The 21,475-nt window shown below is 37.9% G+C and overlaps 1 protein-coding gene across 1 annotated transcript in view; it reads right to left on the bottom strand.

The window, feature by feature from the left end:
• Window positions 1-1,657: 1,657 nt before the first annotated feature.
• The window catches only part of LOC134840015 (uveal autoantigen with coiled-coil domains and ankyrin repeats protein-like), a 61,034-nt gene continuing 41,216 nt past the window's right edge, over window positions 1,658-21,475 (bottom strand). The window contains exon 3 of the mRNA XM_063855641.1: window positions 1,658-3,068. Within this exon, the coding sequence (XP_063711711.1) occupies window positions 1,658-3,068 (1,411 nt within the window). The remainder of the gene's footprint in view (window positions 3,069-21,475) is intronic.

The following is a 21,475-nucleotide window of genomic DNA, read 5'->3' as shown; positions in this document are numbered from 1 at the left end:
AATTGTATGTGGCGTTTTCAAAATTTACTTAATCTTAACCTTAGTTAAAATGGGATCGCCATGAGTTCGAGAGTTGGAGAATAGTAAATCAATCCACAAGGCTTAGGTAAAATAAGAACAAAGGAAGATAGTTAGATACTAAATTAATATTGACTAGTTCTTAGATTTTTTTACGCCTGGGTCAGTTAAAATGTGGGTTTGAAGTTAAGGATGACTAACCGAAACTCTTCTCTGTTTAGCCTACTTTTAAAGGCTAATTTTTTGAGGAACAATTTCAGCTAGTCATGGGTTGTTTGTAAAGATTTGAGCGTGAATCGACGTGTGAGATCATTAGACACTTAGACTAAGAGGTGAGGTTGAAATATAAAACTGATCCAAGGAAAACATTGATGATCTGAATTCTTCTTAAAAAATAGAAATACCGATTGAAGATTAAAACTTTGAGATCAAAAGGAAAGGTTATTAATCTGATTAAATGAATCAATTGAAATTAAAGTTCAAACTGATATTTCAATTTTAGGAGCAATTACAACTTTTTATTTTAAAACATTGAAGTAAGTAATTGGTTTAAAAAGGGTTTAAATTTTATTGGTCTTGTTTTGTAACTAATTCAGTTATTTAAAACCCCTGATGTCTTAGGCGAAAACGAACATTAACAAGAATGACCCTCGAGAAGCAAGGTGCTGTCAACTTTTTAGTTAAACATTTATATAAGACGGTTCCGCTAACTCATTTTTTTGTATTTATGTATTTTCTTGACTTCATAATCTAAAACAAAAAATGCTTTCTATAACATATACTGCAGATTTAAATTTTTGAGGTAGAAATGGTTTTGTTTGTTGACTGGCTGTTGATGTTTAAAAATCATTTTTGGTAGTGGTAACAATATACGGCTTATTAAGTTTGGCTCTCTAATTTTTGCAGTTCATAAAGTACTTTAAGAAAATTTACCACTCCAATAGATTTGAAATTTGATAATTGCCGTCTGTTTTTTCGCTTTGCGATGCAGGTGTCTGGTTTGTCGTCTTTGTTATGGCCGGGTTTCATCTTTAGCATTGGTTTGGCTTGATTGGACCTATTGAGACGTGGAAATAAGCTATTTACTTTTCGATTTGTTGCAACATGTTTTGATTTTTTTCTAAATATAGGTTTTTCTCAATGTAAATCAAAATAGGTACGCTTGAGGCTCGGACCATCACATCATATGAGTTTAGGTTCAGGGTAGCCTTCTAAAAAGTAATTTTGAATAAGGTACACGTCGGTTTGTCCAACATCTAGTCTTCTGCCGGATAGATTCGTGCAACTTCTAAGTCTAATCCCGATCCTAATTTAACTCTTATTTTTTTCTAGTTTCAACAGATCTAGTGTATACTGGTAACCTTGCGAGGTTAGAAGGGAGAAAGAGCAACTGCTTTCTAAGTTAATTTGTTTTTTCTCTGGCTGAAGCTACAAATTACTTCAGCTATAAAAATTATCATAAGTTTTGGTAATGGCTCATGATTGGTTAGTTCTAAATATTTCATAGTGATGATTATTAAGGGATCGTTAAAGTCCTTGTTTTGAACTGGTTCCAATGTACAGAAAACTCGTTAGATTTCGTTTTTATCGTGTCCATGTGAAATTCGTTTTCATAGAGCTTGACTTCATATAGTTTTGCTTACTGGTTGCTGCTTCGGATTTTTGGGCAATAATTCTTCTCGTGCTCGCATATGTAACTTTTTGCCAATAGTTTTCCACAAAATTTACACGCCTTTTTTTCTTGTGCCTCAATATTCTTCTTTTCAATTCGTACAGCAAAAACAACGTGAGACGTTTCCAACACTAATCCTTCTGGATCATACGTGTCTCTCTGGTTATGAGTGTTGCAAATTGGTAGAATATACCAGTAAGGATCTTCAATATGTTTTTCCATATGTCCTCCCACGATGTTTGTAGTATTTGGGCAGTCGAGAATCTGGCAAATCTCCGTACAATCTAATCCTAGCGTAGTTTTGAGTTCTTTCACGATATCTTTCCAGGAACGGGGAATTTTCGTTTTCCGATCATCGTTAGAAGAGCCCTTCACATTGTGTACCTTCTCCTTACACCACAACACTAGTTGGAACGTTGACCGGAATTCGCAACTAGCACATAATGCCTTCAAATCTTCACACTCTTTCTTCAATTCGCGACACTCTTTGATCAAATCAATACTGTCTTTGTTCAGACAACGACCTTCTTTATTCAACTCAAGGCACTTTTCTTTTAAATCACGGCATTTATTTTTTTTCAAATCGGGATTTTCATTGTTCGAACCACGACAACTTTTGATCAAATCACTGCACTCTTTGTTCAAATCACCACACTCTTTGATGAAATCACTAGATTCTTTGCTCAAATCATGCCACTCTTTGCTCAAGACACTGCGTTCTTCGTTCAAATCAATATCATCGTCGTTCAAATCAGGATCAAATTGGTTCAAATCACGGCACTCTTCGTTCAAATCACAACCATTTTTAGACAATTCACGGCACTCTTTGTTCAAATCACGGCACACTTTGTTCAAATCGCGATACTCTTTGTTCAAATCGCGACGCTCTTTAATCAAATCAAGGCTCCTTGTGTTCAAGTCAGGACTCTCTTTGTTCAAATCACGGCACTCTTGGTTCAAATCACGGCACTCTTGGTTCAAATCACGGCACTCTTTGTTCAAATCACAGCTATCTCTGTCAAAGTCAGGACTCTCATTGATCAAATGGCGACACTCCTTGTTCAATTTACGACATTCTTTGTTCAATTCACGACATTCTTTGTTCAAATCACGACGCTTTCTGTTCCTTTCAAGAGTTTTTTTGTTACGTACAGGAATACACTTTTCGTTCATATTCTGGCCATGCCTCTTTCTTGCATCAAATACATTTAAAAACTTCAGTATTAAATCAAATTTATTTCTGATCGAGTCAACGTCCGCTCTGTTATTCTCCATCAGATTTTCATTAACCAATTCGCGGAAATTTTTCAGTAAACCCGGGGTTTCTGATAGAAGAGAAGCCAATTTTTTTCCTGGTTCATCTGTTTCTATTGCATTGCTGAAAAATCAAAAACTGTCAAAAAAGTTGAAAAATGTATCGTTTTTTGAACATTAATATACTTTGACAACCATATTTCTCACTGACTCATCTGGAATGCCCTGTTTTTGTATTCATACAAAGTTTAATTCAAACTTTCGTAACGAGCTTACCAGATCAACTCACAATGGCAAAATCTAACGTTTCTCGGTTAATTGCTTGGCCGGGTGTTTCTCTTGCATTTGTTTCGCTGAAAGCTGGCTCTCTATCACAAAAAAAAGTTAAAAAAAGTTATCTGAAAAACAGTTTTAGCAAAAAAATATAATTTCATAATTTCTTTTTTCATAATTTAATAGCAAAAACATGTTTTGATTTTTTGAAAAATTTTGCCAAGGAAGCGCTTTGTGGAGCTACTAAAATTAGTTTTTATAGACTAAAACAAAGTTTATCTTTACTTAAAGGAAAAAATTTCTTGTGTAAGATCAACTTACTTACTCATCCGCTTTACTCCTCTGCGCTTTACTCGTTCGAAATTAGACTGAAACTTAAACTGGTTTTTTTTCTTGACAGTGTAAGTTTTTTTTCTAATTTTTAAAAAACTGTTCGTATCCAGAGTGCATCAACTTCGTTTTAATATTTTATGGTCGGAAATGCATCAAGAGCGGAAGAAAAGGAAAAACTACTGAGTTGACCTCTAAATGTGAAATATGTAGCTGACGGGAACAAATCACGCAATTCAATTTTGCACTGAAATATCTTCTTCCAAAAAATCGTTTTTGCAAGCAAAATTACAATTGTTGTCTATAATGCAATCGGGCTGCTCATAAAAACTGAACAAAACACAATTATTGCAGTAGACTTTCTTCTAATCAGCGGAAAAAATTTTTCTGAAAATTATTGTCACATAGATACATAGTCTAATTGTAACAACAAAAATTATTAAAATTGGCTAAAACAACTCAAAATTGCACCAGTTACGAAAAGAAAAAATAATAATTTCACTATATTAATAAAATAGCTTATTAATAATTTCATATCGCAATGTTTTTTTTTGGGTTTTTTCAAATCATTCTTCGTTTTGAGATAATTATGGGTTTTTACCAGGCAAGCAAAAACACAAACACAAAAACACAAATATGAACTAACGGTCAAACAATTTCATAGTATGAAAAAAAGCGAGTTATAATTTTCATAAAGCGTTCAGACTGCAAGAGAGCTTGAGACCTTGAATAAGATTTGTATGAATAACAAATTTGAGAACCTCTAGAACCAGATTACGAGGCGAATTTTTACATCGATCATGGAAAACGATTTTGAATTGTAGTTTGAATGCTGAAATTTTGAGTCAGGGAGCCGAAAACAACTCATCGGGAAAAGTAAGCCTCGAGTCCTGAACAGTGAAACCACCTTGAGTCGAATCAGCTTGTTTTTTCTTCTCACGTTTTTCAGCTAAAATATGACACTGACGGAATAAAATAGCTTAAGTATGGCACGTTGAAGCCATACAAGTTTGTGAGAATAGGACAGTCGACGTCAGTCGTTTTCTCTCAAAAACTTTTAAGAAAATCTCAATTTAAAATCAAAATCGGTACATCCGCCTAAATTGCCCATTATTTACACGATTTTATGGTTTCTCAAAAATAATTAATTACTCCAAACATGTTTAAGTGCTTGCTCAAGAAGTAGGGACATAACACTCTGAGCACCATGGAATTCCTTCAAACCATATAAAAAAGTAACTACACTGAATTTCATGATCTCAAAAGAACAAGGAGAAGATGAGGAATAGACTTCCCGGTCTCCATCCTATGTGTTAAGATATTTTTAATAGATTTCTAAGTTTCAGATGGTAACTTTCAAAATCATTCCGAGCCCAATTTTTTTATGTAGTGAGATACCGAATACAGTAAATAAGGTGAGGTAAAAAGTTGTAAGATTTTAAGATACAAGGTTTTAGTATCATGGCAAGAGAATTGATTTTTTTGTGGTTTTTGTGCAGAATTTCTCTTTTTTCAAAAAAAATCGGCACCCAATTTTTCCATGTATAAAGATAGATAAAAGATTACATAAAGCGTTCAGATTGCAAGAGAGCTTGAGACCTTGAATAAGACTTGTATGACTAGCATTTTGGAGAACCTGTAGAACCAGATTACGAGGTGAATTTTTACACCGATCAAGGAAAACGATTTTGAATTGTAGTTTGAAGGCTGAACTTTTGAGTCAGGGAGCCGAAAACAACTTATCGGGAAAATTAAGCCTCGAGTCCTGAACAGTGAAACCACATTGAATCGAATCAGCTTGTTATTTCTTCTCAAGTTTTTCAGCTAAAATATGACACTAAAATATGAATAAAATAGCTTAAGTATGGCACGTTAAAGCCATACAAGTTTGTGAGAATAGGACAGTCGACGTCAGTCGTTTTCTCTCAAAAATTTTTAAGAAAATTTCAATTTAAATTCAAAATTGTTACATCCGCTTAAATTGCCCATTAGTTACCACGATTTTATGGTTTCACAAGAATAATTAATGACTCCATACATGTTTCGGTGCTTGCTCAAGAAGTAGGGACATAATACTCTGAGCACCATGGAATTCCTTCAAACCATATAAAAAAGTAACTACACTGCTATTCATGATCTCAACAAGGAGAATTTGAGGAATAGACTTCCCGGTCTCCATCCTATGTGTTAAGATATTTTTAATAGATTTCTAAGTTTCAGATGGTAACTTTCAAAATCATTCCGAGCCCAATTTTCTTATGTAGTGAGATACCGAATACAGTAAATAAGGTGAGGTAAAAAGTTGTAAGATTTTAAGATACAAGGTTTTAGTATCATGGCAAGAGAATTGATTTTTTTGTGGTTTTTGTGCAGAATTTCTCTTTTTTCAAAAAAAATCGGCACCCAATTTTTCCATGTATAAAGATAGATAAAAGATTACATAAAGCGTTCAGATTGCAAGAGAGCTTGAGACCTTGAATAAGACTTGTATGACTAGCAATTTGGAGAACCTGTAGAACCAGATTACGAGGTGAATTTTTACACCGATCAAGGAAAACGATTTTGAATTGTAGTTTGAAGGCTGAACTTTTGAGTCAGGGAGCCGAAAACAACTTATCGGGAAAATTAAGCCTCGAGTCCTGAACAGTGAAACCACATTGAATCGAATCAGCTTGTTATTTCTTCTCAAGTTTTTCAGCTAAAATATGACACTAAAATATGAATAAAATAGCTTAAGTATGGCACGTTAAAGCCATACAAGTTTGTGAGAATAGGACAGTCGACGTCAGTCGTTTTCTCTCAAAAACTTTTAAGAAAATTTCAATTTAAAATCAAAATTGTTACATCCGCTTAAATTGCCCATTATTTACCACGATTTTATGGTTTCACAAGAATAATTAATGACTCCATACATGTTTCGGTGCTTGCTCAAGAAGTAGGGACATAATACTCTGAGCACCATGGAATTCCTTCAAACCATATAAAAAAGTAACTACACTGCTATTCATGATCTCAACAAGGAGAATTTGAGGAATAGACTTCCCGGTCTCCATCCTATGTGTTAAGATATTTTTAATAGATTTCTAAGTTTCAGATGGTAACTTTCAAAATCATTCCGAGCCCAATTTTTTTATGTAGTGAGATACCGAATACAGTAAATAAGGTGAGGTAAAAAGTTGTAAGATTTTAAGATACAAGGTTTTAGTATCATGGCAAGAGAATTGATTTTTTTGTGGTTTTTGTGCAGAATTTCTCTTTTTTCAAAAAAAATCGGCACCCAATTTTTCCATGTATAAAGATAGATAAAAGATTACATAAAGCGTTCAGATTGCAAGAGAGCTTGAGACCTTGAATAAGACTTGTATGACTAGCATTTTGGAGAACCTGTAGAACCAGATTACGAGGTGAATTTTTACACCGATCAAGGAAAACGATTTTGAATTGTAGTTTGAAGGCTGAACTTTTGAGTCAGGGAGCCGAAAACAACTTATCGGGAAAATTAAGCCTCGAGTCCTGAACAGTGAAACCACATTGAATCGAATCAGCTTGTTATTTCTTCTCAAGTTTTTCAGCTAAAATATGACACTAAAATATGAATAAAATAGCTTAAGTATGGCACGTTAAAGCCATACAAGTTTGTGAGAATAGGACAGTCGACGTCAGTCGTTTTCTCTCAAAAATTTTAAAGAAAATTTCAATTTAAAATCAAAATTGTTACATCCGCTTAAATTGCCCATTATTTACCACGATTTTATGGTTTCACAAGAATAATTAATGACTCCATACATGTTTCGGTGCTTGCTCAAGAAGTAGGGACATAATACTCTGAGCACCATGGAATTCCTTCAAACCATATAAAAAAGTAACTACACTGCTATTCATGATCTCAACAAGGAGAATTTGAGGAATAGACTTCCCGGTCTCCATCCTATGTGTTAAGATATTTTTAATAGATTTCTAAGTTTCAGATGGTAACTTTCAAAATCATTCCGAGCCCAATTTTTTTATGTAGTGAGATACCGAATACAGTAAATAAGGTGAGGTAAAAAGTTGTAAGATTTTAAGATACAAGGTTTTAGTATCATGGCAAGAGAATTGATTTTTTTGTGGTTTTTGTGCAGAATTTCTCTTTTTTCAAAAAAAATCGGCACCCAATTTTTCCATGTATAAAGATAGATAAAAGATTACATAAAGCGTTCAGATTGCAAGAGAGCTTGAGACCTTGAATAAGACTTGTATGACTAGCAATTTGGAGAACCTGTAGAACCAGATTACGAGGTGAATTTTTACACCGATCAAGGAAAACGATTTTGAATTGTAGTTTGAAGGCTGAACTTTTGAGTCAGGGAGCCGAAAACAACTTATCGGGAAAATTAAGCCTCGAGTCCTGAACAGTGAAACCACATTGAATCGAATCAGCTTGTTATTTCTTCTCAAGTTTTTCAGCTAAAATATGACACTAAAATATGAATAAAATAGCTTAAGTATGGCACGTTAAAGCCATACAAGTTTGTGAGAATAGGACAGTCGACGTCAGTCGTTTTCTCTCAAAAACTTTTAAGAAAATTTCAATTTAAAATCAAAATTGTTACATCCGCTTAAATTGCCCATTATTTACCACGATTTTATGGTTTCACAAGAATAATTAATGACTCCATACATGTTTCGGTGCTTGCTCAAGAAGTAGGGACATAATACTCTGAGCACCATGGAATTCCTTCAAACCATATAAAAAAGTAACTACACTGCTATTCATGATCTCAACAAGGAGAATTTGAGGAATAGACTTCCCGGTCTCAATCCTATGTGTTAAGATATTTTTAATAGATTTCTAAGTTTCAGATGGTAACTTTCAAAATCATTCCGAGCCCAATTTTTTTATGTAGTGAGATACCGAATACAGTAAATAAGGTGAGGTAAAAAGTTGTAAGATTTTAAGATACAAGGTTTTAGTATCATGGCAAGAGAATTGATTTTTTTGTGGTTTTTGTGCAGAATTTCTCTTTTTTCAAAATAAATCGGCACCCAATTTTTCCATGTATAAAGATAGATAAAAGATTACATAAAGCGTTCAGATTGCAAGAGAGCTTGAGACCTTGAATAAGACTTGTATGACTAGCAATTTGGAGAACCTGTAGAACCAGATTACGAGGTGAATTTTTACACCGATCAAGGAAAACGATTTTGAATTGTAGTTTGAAGGCTGAACTTTTGAGTCAGGGAGCCGAAAACAACTTATCGGGAAAATTAAGCCTCGAGTCCTGAACAGTGAAACCACATTGAATCGAATCAGCTTGTTATTTCTTCTCAATTTTTTCAGCTAAAATATGACACTAAAATATGAATAAAATAGCTTAAGTATGGCACGTTAAAGCCATACAAGTTTGTGAGAATAGGACAGTCGACGTCAGTCGTTTTCTCTCAAAAACTTTTAAGAAAATTTCAATTTAAAATCAAAATTGTTACATCCGCTTAAATTGCCCATTATTTACCACGATTTTATGGTTTCACAAGAATAATTAATGACTCCATACATGTTTCGGTGCTTGCTCAAGAAGTAGGGACATAATACTCTGAGCACCATGGAATTCCTTCAAACCATATAAAAAAGTAACTACACTGCTATTCATGATCTCAACAAGGAGAATTTGAGGAATAGACTTCCCGGTCTCCATCCTATGTGTTAAGATATTTTTAATAGATTTCTAAGTTTCAGATGGTAACTTTCAAAATCATTCCGAGCCCAATTTTCTTATTTACTGAGATACCGAATACAGTAAATAAGGCAAGGTAAAAAGTTGTAAGATTTTAAGATACAAGGTTTTAGTATCATGGAAAGAGAATTGATTTTTTTTGTTGTTTTTGTGCAGAATTTCAGTTTTTCGAAAAAAAAATCGGCACCCAATTTTTCCATGTATGAAGATAGATAATAGATTATATAAAGCGTTCAGATTGCATGAAAGCTTCAGACCTTGAATAAGACTTGTATGACTAGCAATTTTGAGAACCTGTAGAACCAGATTAGGAGGCGAAATTTTACACCGATCATGGAAAACGATTTTGAATTTTAGTTTGAAGGCTGAACTTTTGATTCAAGGAGCCGAAAACAACTCATCGGGGAAATTAAGCCTCGAGTCCTGAACAGTGAAACCACATTGAATCGAATCAGCTTGTTATTTTTTCTCAAGTTTTTCAGCTAAAATATGAAACTGACGGAATAAAATAGGTTAAGTATGACACGTTAAAGCCATACAAGTTTGTAAGAAGAGGACAGTCGACGTCAGTCGTTTTCTCTCAAAAAATTTTAAGAAAATCTCAAATTAAAATCAAAATTGGTACATCCGCTTAAATTGCCCATTATTTACCACGATTTTATCGTTTCACAAAAGTAATTAATTACTCCAAACATGTTTAAGTGCTTGCTCAAGAAGTAGGGACATAATACTCTGAGCACCATGGAATTCCTTCAAGCCATATAAAAAAGTAACTACACTGATATTCATGATCTCAAAAGAACAAGGAGAAGATAAGGAATAGACTTCCCGGTCTCCATCCTATGTGTTAAGATATTTTAATAGATTTCTAAGTTTCAGATGGTAACTTTCAAAAACTTTCCGCGCCCAATTTTCTATTGTACTGAGGTACCGAATACAGTAAATAAGGTAAGGTAAAAATTTGTATGGTTTTAAGATACAAGGTTTTAGTGTCATGGCAAGAGATTTGATTTTTTTTGTGGTTTTTGTGCAGAATTTCACTTTTTTCAAAAAAAATCGGCACCCATTTTTTCCATGTATAAAGATAGATAATAGATTACATAAGACAGGGTTTTCGATTCATATGTTCTTTTAAGAAAGGGTATCGAACCTGTATTAGTAAAAAGATACAATGTTTCAGTATGATGAGAAGAGAATGGTAAGAAAATCAAGTTGTTGTGCAGAAATCTCGATCTTAAGTTTCCAAAAAACGTTTTATCGCATTTTAATTAACTGTTTTTTTATACAGTATTCGTAGTCCAGCGTGTACTATGAAACTGAAAGTTTGTAATCAAACTTGTATGCCATGGTGAGACAATGATACCTGGCTTTTGCATAGATTTTTTTTTCTCATTTCGATTCAAAATGACAGTTTACCTAACGATTCGATCCAACTTGATCTTGAACATGTGCTTTATACTGTCTGGTCTACAATGGCAGAGCTCATCTTAGCTCAACCAAGCTGGAAACTAGAGGAAACGGCGCTGAAAGTTCTTGAACTTCCTAAAAACTGTGAAAGTAGCCAGAATCTTTGCAAAAGAATAGTAATTTTTTTAAAGTTAGAATAAACAAATGTCAAAATTTTTCCTTTTTGCACCTTTATTTTGGTTTTGAATTAGTTTTAACTGGTTTTCTGTTCAGGTGAAGGAAGGGTAGCTAACAATCTTGTTAAAAAATGTCAGTTAGACCAATAGTCCGTGAAACCTTGAACGAATTTTATGACTCGACTCTTCTTCGAGTGTTTGTCAAATATTAATCAAATTTATACAAACAAGACAAAACTCAAGACCTTTATCCGAATCTGTTTCAATCAAACCAAAAAAAATTGTAAACAAGTTTCAATTGTTTAGCTAAACTGCCATACGCTCACGTTATACACAAATATTTTGATCACAATTATCAACCTTGCAGTTGGAAAAAAGCAAAAAAAAAACAATGTTGGATAAGGTTTCAGAGGTTCCAGTTTCGCTGTTTTTGGATATTACTCTAATTCTTTTTTTTTTGTGTTAGTTTTCTAATCTTTTTATGATAGTTTACTACATCTTCTTTCCGAAGATCAGTTTCTTCGGAAGAGATCATTAGGGTCTCATTTTTGGTTTTACCAGACACTTTTCAGAAATTGCAACAAAGTTTTTGAATAATTGGAAACTTTTTGGGTGATTAGAGACGTATTGATTGCTTTTTGCCTGACAACTTTTTCTCTGTTCCATCTGGTAAAATCATTTTAGTTGGAATTGGATTAATCCAAGACCAAAATCTATGTGACTCATTTTTGCGGTAAAATCGGAAAGGAAATATCCATCTGGAACAGATGTTCCATCTTGATTCGACTTTTTCAATTGAGATCTTCGATTTGATCGCTGAACTAAAATACTGATCTGTAAAACATCTCTCTTTGATGTGAACAAAACTTTGTTGATGAAAGTAAAACACTGTAAACTTTTTTTATTTATGCACCAAAACTCAAAGAATCAAAAATAAATTTTTCGAGTTCCATGTGGACAAACTAAAGAAATAACACTTAGTTATTTGGAAGATATGGTTTTTTTCATAGCTTCGGAGAAGGTAAAACATAACCGACTGTGCTTGATGAGATTGCTACCCAAACTGTCACTTCTTCAAATGTTGCGGAAAAAGTTTTTCGAACAGTCACTGGCATCGAAATTTAAAAAGAAGTTTTTCAAATATTTATCCATGACCAGCACTTATAGTCGTGTCGCAGTCGACGAGTGAAAAATGTCCGTTGTTTGAACTTATTGATGATATAGTTCATTGCCTTTGTAAACCATCGTATTGTTCAAATAAACTTCACATTTTAAATAGATAATGTAGTAGACTATATTTTTTGAATTTACTAGATTTATTTAAACTAAGTAGGGATCTGCGTCCGCGTCAAAAAAATTTCCGAAATTCGCCTTAAGTTCCAAGTTTTCTTTTTTGAAAGCAGAAACAACCTTCCCTTGAGTAATTGAAACTTTAAATCAAGATGGGTGCCTCTTAAACTTACTAACACTAGAGGTTGCAGTAAAACTCAGATTTAAACTTGTTTTTTTTTTGGCTTTTATTCAAAGAAAAACTGGTCAATACACCTTTTGAAATGATTGTTGTTACATATTTCGAGGAACTGGTGAAAATGTCTTTTGAAATGAATTTTGATACATCTTTTGATACGAATTTATCTTGAAAAGAATTGATTCTAAAAAAGGAGTTGTATCAAAAAACTGCAAAAAAGAACTTGTAAAAGCCCCCACCAAAAATAACTAATTTGATTTAACCTCATTTTAGTTTATCCAAGTGTTGAAACAAGTGCGACCGTTTTCCTAACTACCTAATTGAAACATGGATCTGGTTCTACTCAAGTTCTGTTTGCTGTGTAGAATTGGTGATTCTACTGTATTACATTCTATAGTAACCTGAGCGTAAGATTGATTCGTCATTCAGTTAAGTAGTACAGCAAACAAAGGGTAAAGTTCGAAATAGTCCAATCTTCGAAGATATCGTCCCTCTTATTCCAGAAAACAAAATTTGACAAAATTGGCGACCCCGCCCCAATCGGAACTAAGAAAGCTAATGTTATGAAATTCAGAGGAGCGATGCTAGAGATGACTTGACCCGGGCATGCAAAAATCGGGAGCCGTCAGACCCTTGGGGGGCAAGTGATAACGGTCCCCGGACGTATAAATGGCCCTACCAGAACTCGGAAACTAGCGGCGGTATTGGGCTCAAATTCTAGTATGTTGCAGGCCTAGTTGAGGGACGCTTAAGCTTAGAACCTCAAACCCCTAAGACCACCACTTCCGGTATTATGCCCTAAATAAACAAACCCACCCCTAACTTTCGGAAGTCGTTTCTCAGTCACCGATGAACGCAGGGAGCTGAAACTTGGAGGGATGATAGGTAATGGCAAGACACATCTTGCATTATAAATTGAATCAAATTCGATTGTTAGACCGGAAGCTATTAGCACTTGGAAAAACATCCCCTTAGACCGGAAATAGGCAATTTTCGCGAAATAATGAGGAGGGAATATCGATTTTTTTGCTGCAATGGATATAAGATACGGACCCCGAAAAAAGACCCCCGATGAGTGAAAACCATTCGGTGACTCCTTCCGGTGTTAATAGCCCTTTCCCGGAAAAAGTGATAATGGACTTTAGAAATGGGATAAGTTGTGAAGTATTGATGTTATATGAATGAAACTTGGTATTTAGGACCCCCATAAAATTCTGAGCCCAAATATAGAAAATTGACCCCGGTCGACCCCTGTGTGACCTTAGGTTGACCTTTGGGCTTTTTGACCCGAAAATTGCATGGAGAACCCCGAGATTAACACCGGAAAGTGGCGTATTTCTCCCTGGAAATGAGAATGGGTCATCTTGCTAAAAATTGGGAGGAAAACTCATATTGGGAACTAGAGCGGAAACTGATAGACATATAGCTTTGACATTGCAACCTTGGAGTAGAAGATTTAATTCAAAGAGGACTTGGTAAACATTGGGTTCAGTTTAGCTTGGCGATTGATCTCTTAATGTCAATTCAACTAGACTAAAGAAAAGTAGTCCCAGAGCAATCTGATAGTAATAGGACCGTAGCATGAGGGTTAAGTTTCCTAAATAGTATGAATGGACGGAAAATTTGCTTGGCTCTCCGGAAGTGATTTTTTGATTTAGTTTGGCCCCTAAAAGACGAACTACGTTACCTTGATAGCTAGAAGGTTGGGATTGGAGTTAAGTACAGATCGAAAATTTAGATGCCTGAAATTAGTTAGCTACCCATGAAAAGGGCCTCCCTCTACCCTTGGAAGGTCGGTCGGAACTTTAACGGGATATTTAAAACAAAGACCTTGGGATAGTCACTGGGTAAACATAGCATGGTTTAGAGATTAGTTGAACTCGAGAGCTGAAGAGTTCAGGAATTGGTTGATTAGAATGGTATGACATTTGTTTGCTTGGTCAAATTGTGACAGCTACTAAATTTCGGGTATCTAATAAGTGTGAAAATATTGGTAAAAGAAACCGAAGTTGGCACGTGGCAGAGTTGACATGGGGAGGGATATAGCTTTAAAAATGTGCGGACGGATGATTTAGGATTATTGCGAGCGAATCGAATAGTTGGTTCTCAGTTAGTTAGAGAACAATTTGGGCTACAAACTAAGGTAGTCGCTTGACCCTCAAAGTAACAGGAGAACGAGTTGGTAGACTTGTTAATGTGAATGTAGATTATTTAGTGAATGTTAGGCTATCTAGGGGATAGCGGAATCGTTGTTGAACGATTGATATTGAAAGAAGTTCTCGAGGAGAACGTTAATTAGTAGTGAGGTGTTAATTGAACTGCAGGAGGCAGTTGGTTTAAATAAAAAAAATCGCAAACACCTCTCTTTAATTGATTTATTAATTTATATTTCAGCCAATTATAGGCTACTCTGTATTTGGTTATATTCATTTCTTAATTCATTCTTATTATTGGAATTGTTGTTGCGATCGATTGTTGATTGACGGGTGAGATACAGTCCGAAGAGCACAAATCACGGAGCGAGCAGCAAAGTACAGTACAGAGCAGCCAACCACCAAATCAACCCTTTTGGATTGTGAAAAATACCGCGAATCGGTTGCCCCGCTGACCTCAGTACCGAAGGGAACATATTGCGGCGGGGCGAAATAGCGAGCAAGACCGGCCTAGAGACATTGTGAATTCCCCACGTTTACAGTGGCGCTCCTGGGTGGGCGCAATTCTCGATTGTAGCTGCAACGAAGATTTGTGCCGGATTACGAGGACGAGAAGAACGACCGATCGATCGACGAAACAATTGCGATGGCGATGAACGATCAAGACAGACAGCTGATTACAGTGGATGCAGTGGCAGCGGCCAATGCTCTCGATCGACAACAGGGATTGTTCGGATTTGGTACGATACGACCAGATCGGTTTCCCTCGTGCAGTTATCAGAACTGGCGAGACTGGAGGAAACACTTTGCCTGGATAGCAGACGCCAATCAATGGGACGATGAGCATGCCAGGATGGTGCTGCCGACTTGTCTGACAGGCTGGGCGTTGGATGAGTTCACGAGTATGCCAGCTCACTTTCGAGAGGAAGTTGACGGGTTCGAGGAACCGACGCTTGGCAGAATGCTCGCGGAACTCGATCAGAGGATGATGCCATTTCAGACACAATCAGCTGCGAGGGCTGAATTCAAAAACCTCATGCAGGAGGAAGGCAAGGGCTTGAGAGATTTTGCAAGACGAGTGTGATCCTTGGGTGAAGTTGCAAATACAAACCTGGGAGCTCAAGTCCGAGACGACATGAACCGCGAACAGTTCACTGACGGATTGTGTGATTTGGAGCTTCAGGAATTGCTTCTACGAGAAGACCTCGAGAATTTCAACCAGGTGGTAGCCCGAGCACAGGCTCTAAATATGGCACGCAAAACAGTCAGGATGAAAAGTCGGAGACGGCCAAATCACGTTCGGTCGGTGCACGAGAGGCTGGTGGAGACAGTACGCTGACTGCGGAGACAGTACGCTGACTGCCGAGACTCAACAGATACGGAGGGAGCTGACGAGATTCCAGATGCACAATGACCAGAGGCTGGGCCAAATGATGAAGGCTCAGAACAACCTGGCGAAGCAGATTGATGTCCAGAGTTCGAGGTATGATGAGGTGAGATTGCAGATGCAGATGCAGGAATCACGCCAGAACGATCTGACTGCTCAAATGATGGCCCAGATGCAGAACGTAACGAAAATGATAGGTAGGTTTGTTGATCCTTGCAAACCCAAGCCATAGAGTCACATCCGACGGGGAGAGAATCAGCAACGCGGCTCTGCGAACCCAATTGGGCGACAGAGTGGAAACAACCCATGGACCCACGGTGGTTGTTTTAATTGTGGACAGGTGGGCCACATTGCAAAAGGATGTCCCCAAAGAAGCGCGAACCATTTAAACTACCAAGCGCCGGGACAGTAGGCGAGTTCGAAGGAGGATTTTTCCCGGCCAAGTTTAAGAAACAGCAGGCGGAAAGGCGAACACAAGCTACAGGAACTCAGTCTTGCCAGCGTTACGATACGATTGCAAATATTGATGGAGAAGGGCAGAGCGAGAAGATATTGGAGCATGAATAAGTGATATCGATATTGGAGCAATTACCAAGGATCACAGAGAACGACCCAAAATTGGAAATGAAACAGAATTCGCGGACGCGCATCGAGCGTGTTGGGATCAGTCATGATGTCAGCGATCCACGCGGAGCAGTCGTTGAAGCTTGCGTAAGCGGGACCCATTTTGAGGTGCTGCTTGATACCGGATCCACCACCTACCTCATTAGGACAGATAATGCGCGGAGAATGGTTGAAGCACCGAAGATGGAACGCTATGTAGGTCGACTGGAGACGGCAGACGGACAAATAATGGCGGACGACGGTGTTGTCTGAGCTCGCTTCAAGTTGGGTGACATCGCTGAAGAAATCGAAGAGCTTGTGGTCCCAAAACTGAAAACCGAGATTGTCCTAGGACTAAGATCGATGAAAGAGTATCAGTGCTCTTTGGTAATCAGTCGCTGAGAAGATTTCTTATGGACGGGGACGAGAAAAGGTTCAATAGTACCCATAGGGCACTTGACTCATAGGCCTTCTCTGGAACGGATGCCCTCTCTGCCACACGAACCGGGCGGACAGATTAAAGGAAATCTTATTCCAAGATCAGACATGCGGAAGAGGTTGATTGCGAAGATAACAGCGGCAGTGGAGTCTCCCGACGAAATCTTGGAAGGGTGGCAGACGATTTATGACGATCACAGCATAGATGTGGTTCAAGAAACGAAAGTGGAGGAATACGAAAGATACGGGTGCCCAAAGCCTGCTTCATTAGATGAAGCTTTGAGACGAACTCCTGGAGGAGGCCGAACAGAGAGAGTTGCAGTGGTTCAAGAGACATAGGTGGACGAAGTAGTCGACAGCGAAGCGATTCGATGGGAACGAACGAACGAAGAGATTGCGACAACGCAAGAAGAAGACGAAGCGATTGCGCAAGTATTCTACTGGGCAGGAACATCAAAGACGAGATGAGCGATGTACTTTCATTAGGAACGAAACTTTTTCCGAAGGAGCAGGCAATTCAGTACGGACCTGAGGCATTGGCGTCCTGGTCGAGGGGGGATGAGTTGAGTATTTGGGGAGGAATAATTTACAAGAAATAGTACCAGAGAGATGAGTCAAAGCCGACACACATTTTTTTCGGTGTTAGGACACTTAGATCACTATCCCCGGTACCACCACTTGAGTACTAAAATCTCCACAAACCAATCTTACTAACCAAAAGTTCTACCTATTAGCCCCCCCCTGTAATTACCTCCCTTTATTAATCCGATGCAAGTCGAAACACGAGCAAGTGTTTTGTGATCACCTATTGGTCAAAAGCCGATAAAATTAGTTCCGAAAACGTAAAAATTTAAGCCAGAAAAATGATGAAAAACAGAAAGATGAAGGCACCCAAAAGTCAAAGGTGACACGCATTTTCCTTCCCCTACTAACGATTTTATGGGGTATTCTCCTTTCGGGTTTCAAAAACTGTCAGTTTCCGATCCCCCCATTCGATCCCACCAGGTTACCTACTTTAATCTGATCCTAAGTATGGATATCCACGCGTTGCAACTCTTGTTCTGGGTGTTAAGATGAATCTTTCCAGACTCTGGGTCTAATAATGTATCTAAATCGACGACATCGATTGTATAGTTACTATTATGTGTCCCCCCTTTTTACAATTTACAATCCGCAACCTCTATCTTAACCAGCCCCCCTTCTAACCTCCCCCTATTTAGCCCCCCTCTTTTACCCCTAAAATTACCTTAAGCGCGATGTGTGCTAAACCTCATGAGAGAAAACCGTAGAACCAAGCTCTGCTCAAGTAAAAATGTATCTTCAAAACAGTGGGTATCCGCTTATCCAATCTTACACTTATTTCCTATAAAGTAATGTAGATTCTAACGATACCCGATTGAGCAAACAGAACAACCAGGTGTGCCCTTTGTTCCCAGGTGTGCCCTTTGTTCCTATAACGTACTGTAGATTTTAACGATACCCGATTGAGCAAACAGAACACCCAGGTGTGCCCACTTGGCTGGTCACCTGTTCCAGTCAAGTCTCCCAGTGGTCCGCTGAAGTTGCAAGCTATCTGAAAACCCGTAACAACGCCCCACACTCGGGCACCTGTATAAAGTTGCTGATTTGACCGAAACGATCGGTCTTATGAAACAGTATGGGTATACTATTTTAATTAATACAAAGGTTTGATCCAAGTAACATGGTATCAAAGTCACTGTCCTTTTTTTGTATACTTTACAGTTTTTCGTTCCTGTTTCTTTTTTTTTCGAATTTTGTTTCGCTTTTTGTCTTTTTACTCGCTTTTTGTCCCCCTAGTGCCCCCCTTACTCAGTTAGCTAAGCTTCGTTCGGAAAGCGCACCGGGACATTTTCTCAAGTTGTCTTGAAAAGCTATCACGGTACTACCGGAAGGCTTACACGTTTCCGCTAAACCGTACCACCGGTACTCCAGAATGGGCATGTAGCCTGGAGCTGTGTCAAGTGGGTTCGACTCCGTAGTCATGATTTCGTAAAAACACCCAGGAGCGCCATAAAAACACTATGTAACAATCGCTTACTTAATTCACATATAAGCTTAAAGAAAAATAGGCCCTATAACCATTGGCTCAAGAATCAGGGACACTATCTCTTGTGTTTTTCTACCTCAAACAGTCGGAGCCAATTCGGTTCACTTGCGACATGAGACTAAAACCCTCGTTACAGCTCAAAGGCTACTACCAAAATAACCCCCGCTCTAGAAAATAAGAAAGTCCCAATACTTAGGTCTCAAAAGACCTAAAACATGCGGACGCCGTTAAAAACAGGGTCGGATTAATCGTATGCTTACTTTTTATTAGCCAGTGGAACTTTGATCCATTTCAGATGGATCAACCTAAAACTCTCCTTACCTGAACATAACAATATAAAACACACTCAAGAAATTTAAATTGGGTACTCACATACCGGCACACTCTGGAACTTGAGTAGCTTAATCAACAAGTAACTCTAGAATAACTGGCGGATTAAATTTGACTCGAGGAGCTTTAACTGAAAAAGTGTTAGACTGAGAAATGAGTTTTGGGGCTGGACCATTGGGAGACTTCGTTTGTCCACCTTTCCACCGAAGGTTCACTCTGGTCCAATACTGATTCGCTTTCTTCTCCACTCGTGATCACTCTGTCTTCTGTTAAGAAGGAGACAGCTCTATTCTCGTTCAATCTTATATCTGGAAATTGCGAATAGCAATTTCGCGCTGTTTTTTCGACTATGTTCCCTCGATTGTAGTTCGGTTCTGCTGTTTGTATTTTTGTATTTTTGGCCCCGAATCAGCGAAAGACTTAACAAGTCGAACCCCCCAGGAGAGAAACGATGGCATAAAAAAAATTCATTTCACTCGAAATTAGCACATACCCCAGATATAGCACAAACACTGCCCTTGGTCTTAACTTCTGAAAGCTACCGTCTCTCAGTACGTCTTTTATCTCACCCATAAATAATCTAATAGTTTCATAAGGATCTTAACAGTGGGCCACCCGGCAGCTTCATCTGTGTACGGCTCTCTGAGTCTGCTCAGGAGAACTTTACTATATAATTGGTCGTTGAACCCCGCAAAGGCTATTGTAATGGGATTCATCTCCGTTTCCTAATGAACACATATGAACTTCGACAACGATTGCATTCAAGCGAGGTCAGCTGCTGCCCAAAAGAATAATCACGTCTGAACAAAACAATGATCTCGAGTTTTGACGTATTCTGAACTCTTTATCAATGTTATTTTTGCTCTCTTCATCTCTGTTTAGCCAAAGGCTGCGAAAATGGGCTCGTCCGACCGCTTTGAATCTTAGATCAAGGTCGCGCTCCACATCATTTTGAGTACGTCTTTTTGGCTCTGACGTGGAAAATTGGATCTCTCAATTATGTGATTATTTCCATATGCTGGCCATCAGTTGGCTCTTTTCTTGAGAAATCGACCTGGCCTTTCATCCCTTCCTCTCTCTTGATGATTTCGTTTTTTGGCCCCATTGTGTTGTTTGAGGTTGGCTAGTCCCCAATGGTTGGCTAGTCTTAAGGCAGTTGCTATGTTGGAGTTTTTTTCAACCGCAATCAACCACTCTACTCCTTCAATCTAGTATAAATCATTGACTAAAAGTCTGGCACTATCTAGCATCCCTTTAGCATACAGAGTGAAGCTAACCGTGTCTGGGGTCAACTTCATCTGGTAAAGCTTGTAGATATGCCACACTGGTCATCACTTCATAGCGGGCACTGATCTTCATCACATTAGCGAGCTACAGTTTTGACGTCGTTCTGTTCTAGGTGCGGGAACCTCAGCTCAAGAAGGTCCTGGTTGTTTTTAAGTTATGTGGCACGAGCGTAGAAATGTCTCGCATGTTTCAGATTTTCCTCTATGGTGTCAGAGTGCAATTCATCAACTTGCAGTCGCAATGGTCCATGGATAGCATTTGATTTTCAAAGTTGATCAATACTAGTAGTCCAGTATTAAGTTTTGCCAGGTTTTTCACTATATTGTTCCATCTCACGAATTTTTTTGAAATTTGGTTGTAACCATTTGCAGTGTGCGTGAGTTCTTTGTAAGGTATACTACAGATGGTGAATGCAGAGCTGTGAGGGTACTGCCAAATTGCTGTCAATAGTCAATTTAGTCGTTCTTCCCAGCGGTTCTCTTCCACTTCTGGGCCTCTAGACCCTTGTTGGTGCTCAATGGCATCATCAAGCTAGCGATTTTTTTTGGCATTGGTGAGCTCATTCCTTTATATGGCTCAGCATCCGTATCATCTCCTAATGCCAAAACTGTAGTTGTCCCCGGTGTTCACAAGTTTTGCATCACGTTCACTAAGCTATCATCTAATGTCAGTTGTGAGTTGCCAAGCGGTGCCTTTTGCATATTCCTTCCCGGATTCCATATCGATTCGTTTAAATAGGAGAGTGAATCATAATCTCGGACTCTCGTAACGTTGTTTCTGAACTTGTTGCTCTTCGATACGTCCTGCTCTTGTGACAGATTCTTGGTAACCATTTTCTCACGTGCATTTTCAAACATGCATTATTTCACATGGTGTCTTGGTTCGGTGTTTGCAGTT

This window comes from Symsagittifera roscoffensis, chromosome 2 (assembly GCF_963678635.1).
Source record: "Symsagittifera roscoffensis chromosome 2, txSymRosc1.1, whole genome shotgun sequence".
Lineage (NCBI taxonomy): Eukaryota > Metazoa > Xenacoelomorpha > Acoela > Convolutidae > Symsagittifera > Symsagittifera roscoffensis.
The sequence above is the reverse complement of the archived record's forward strand: the minus strand, read 5'-3'. Positions and strand labels throughout refer to the sequence as shown.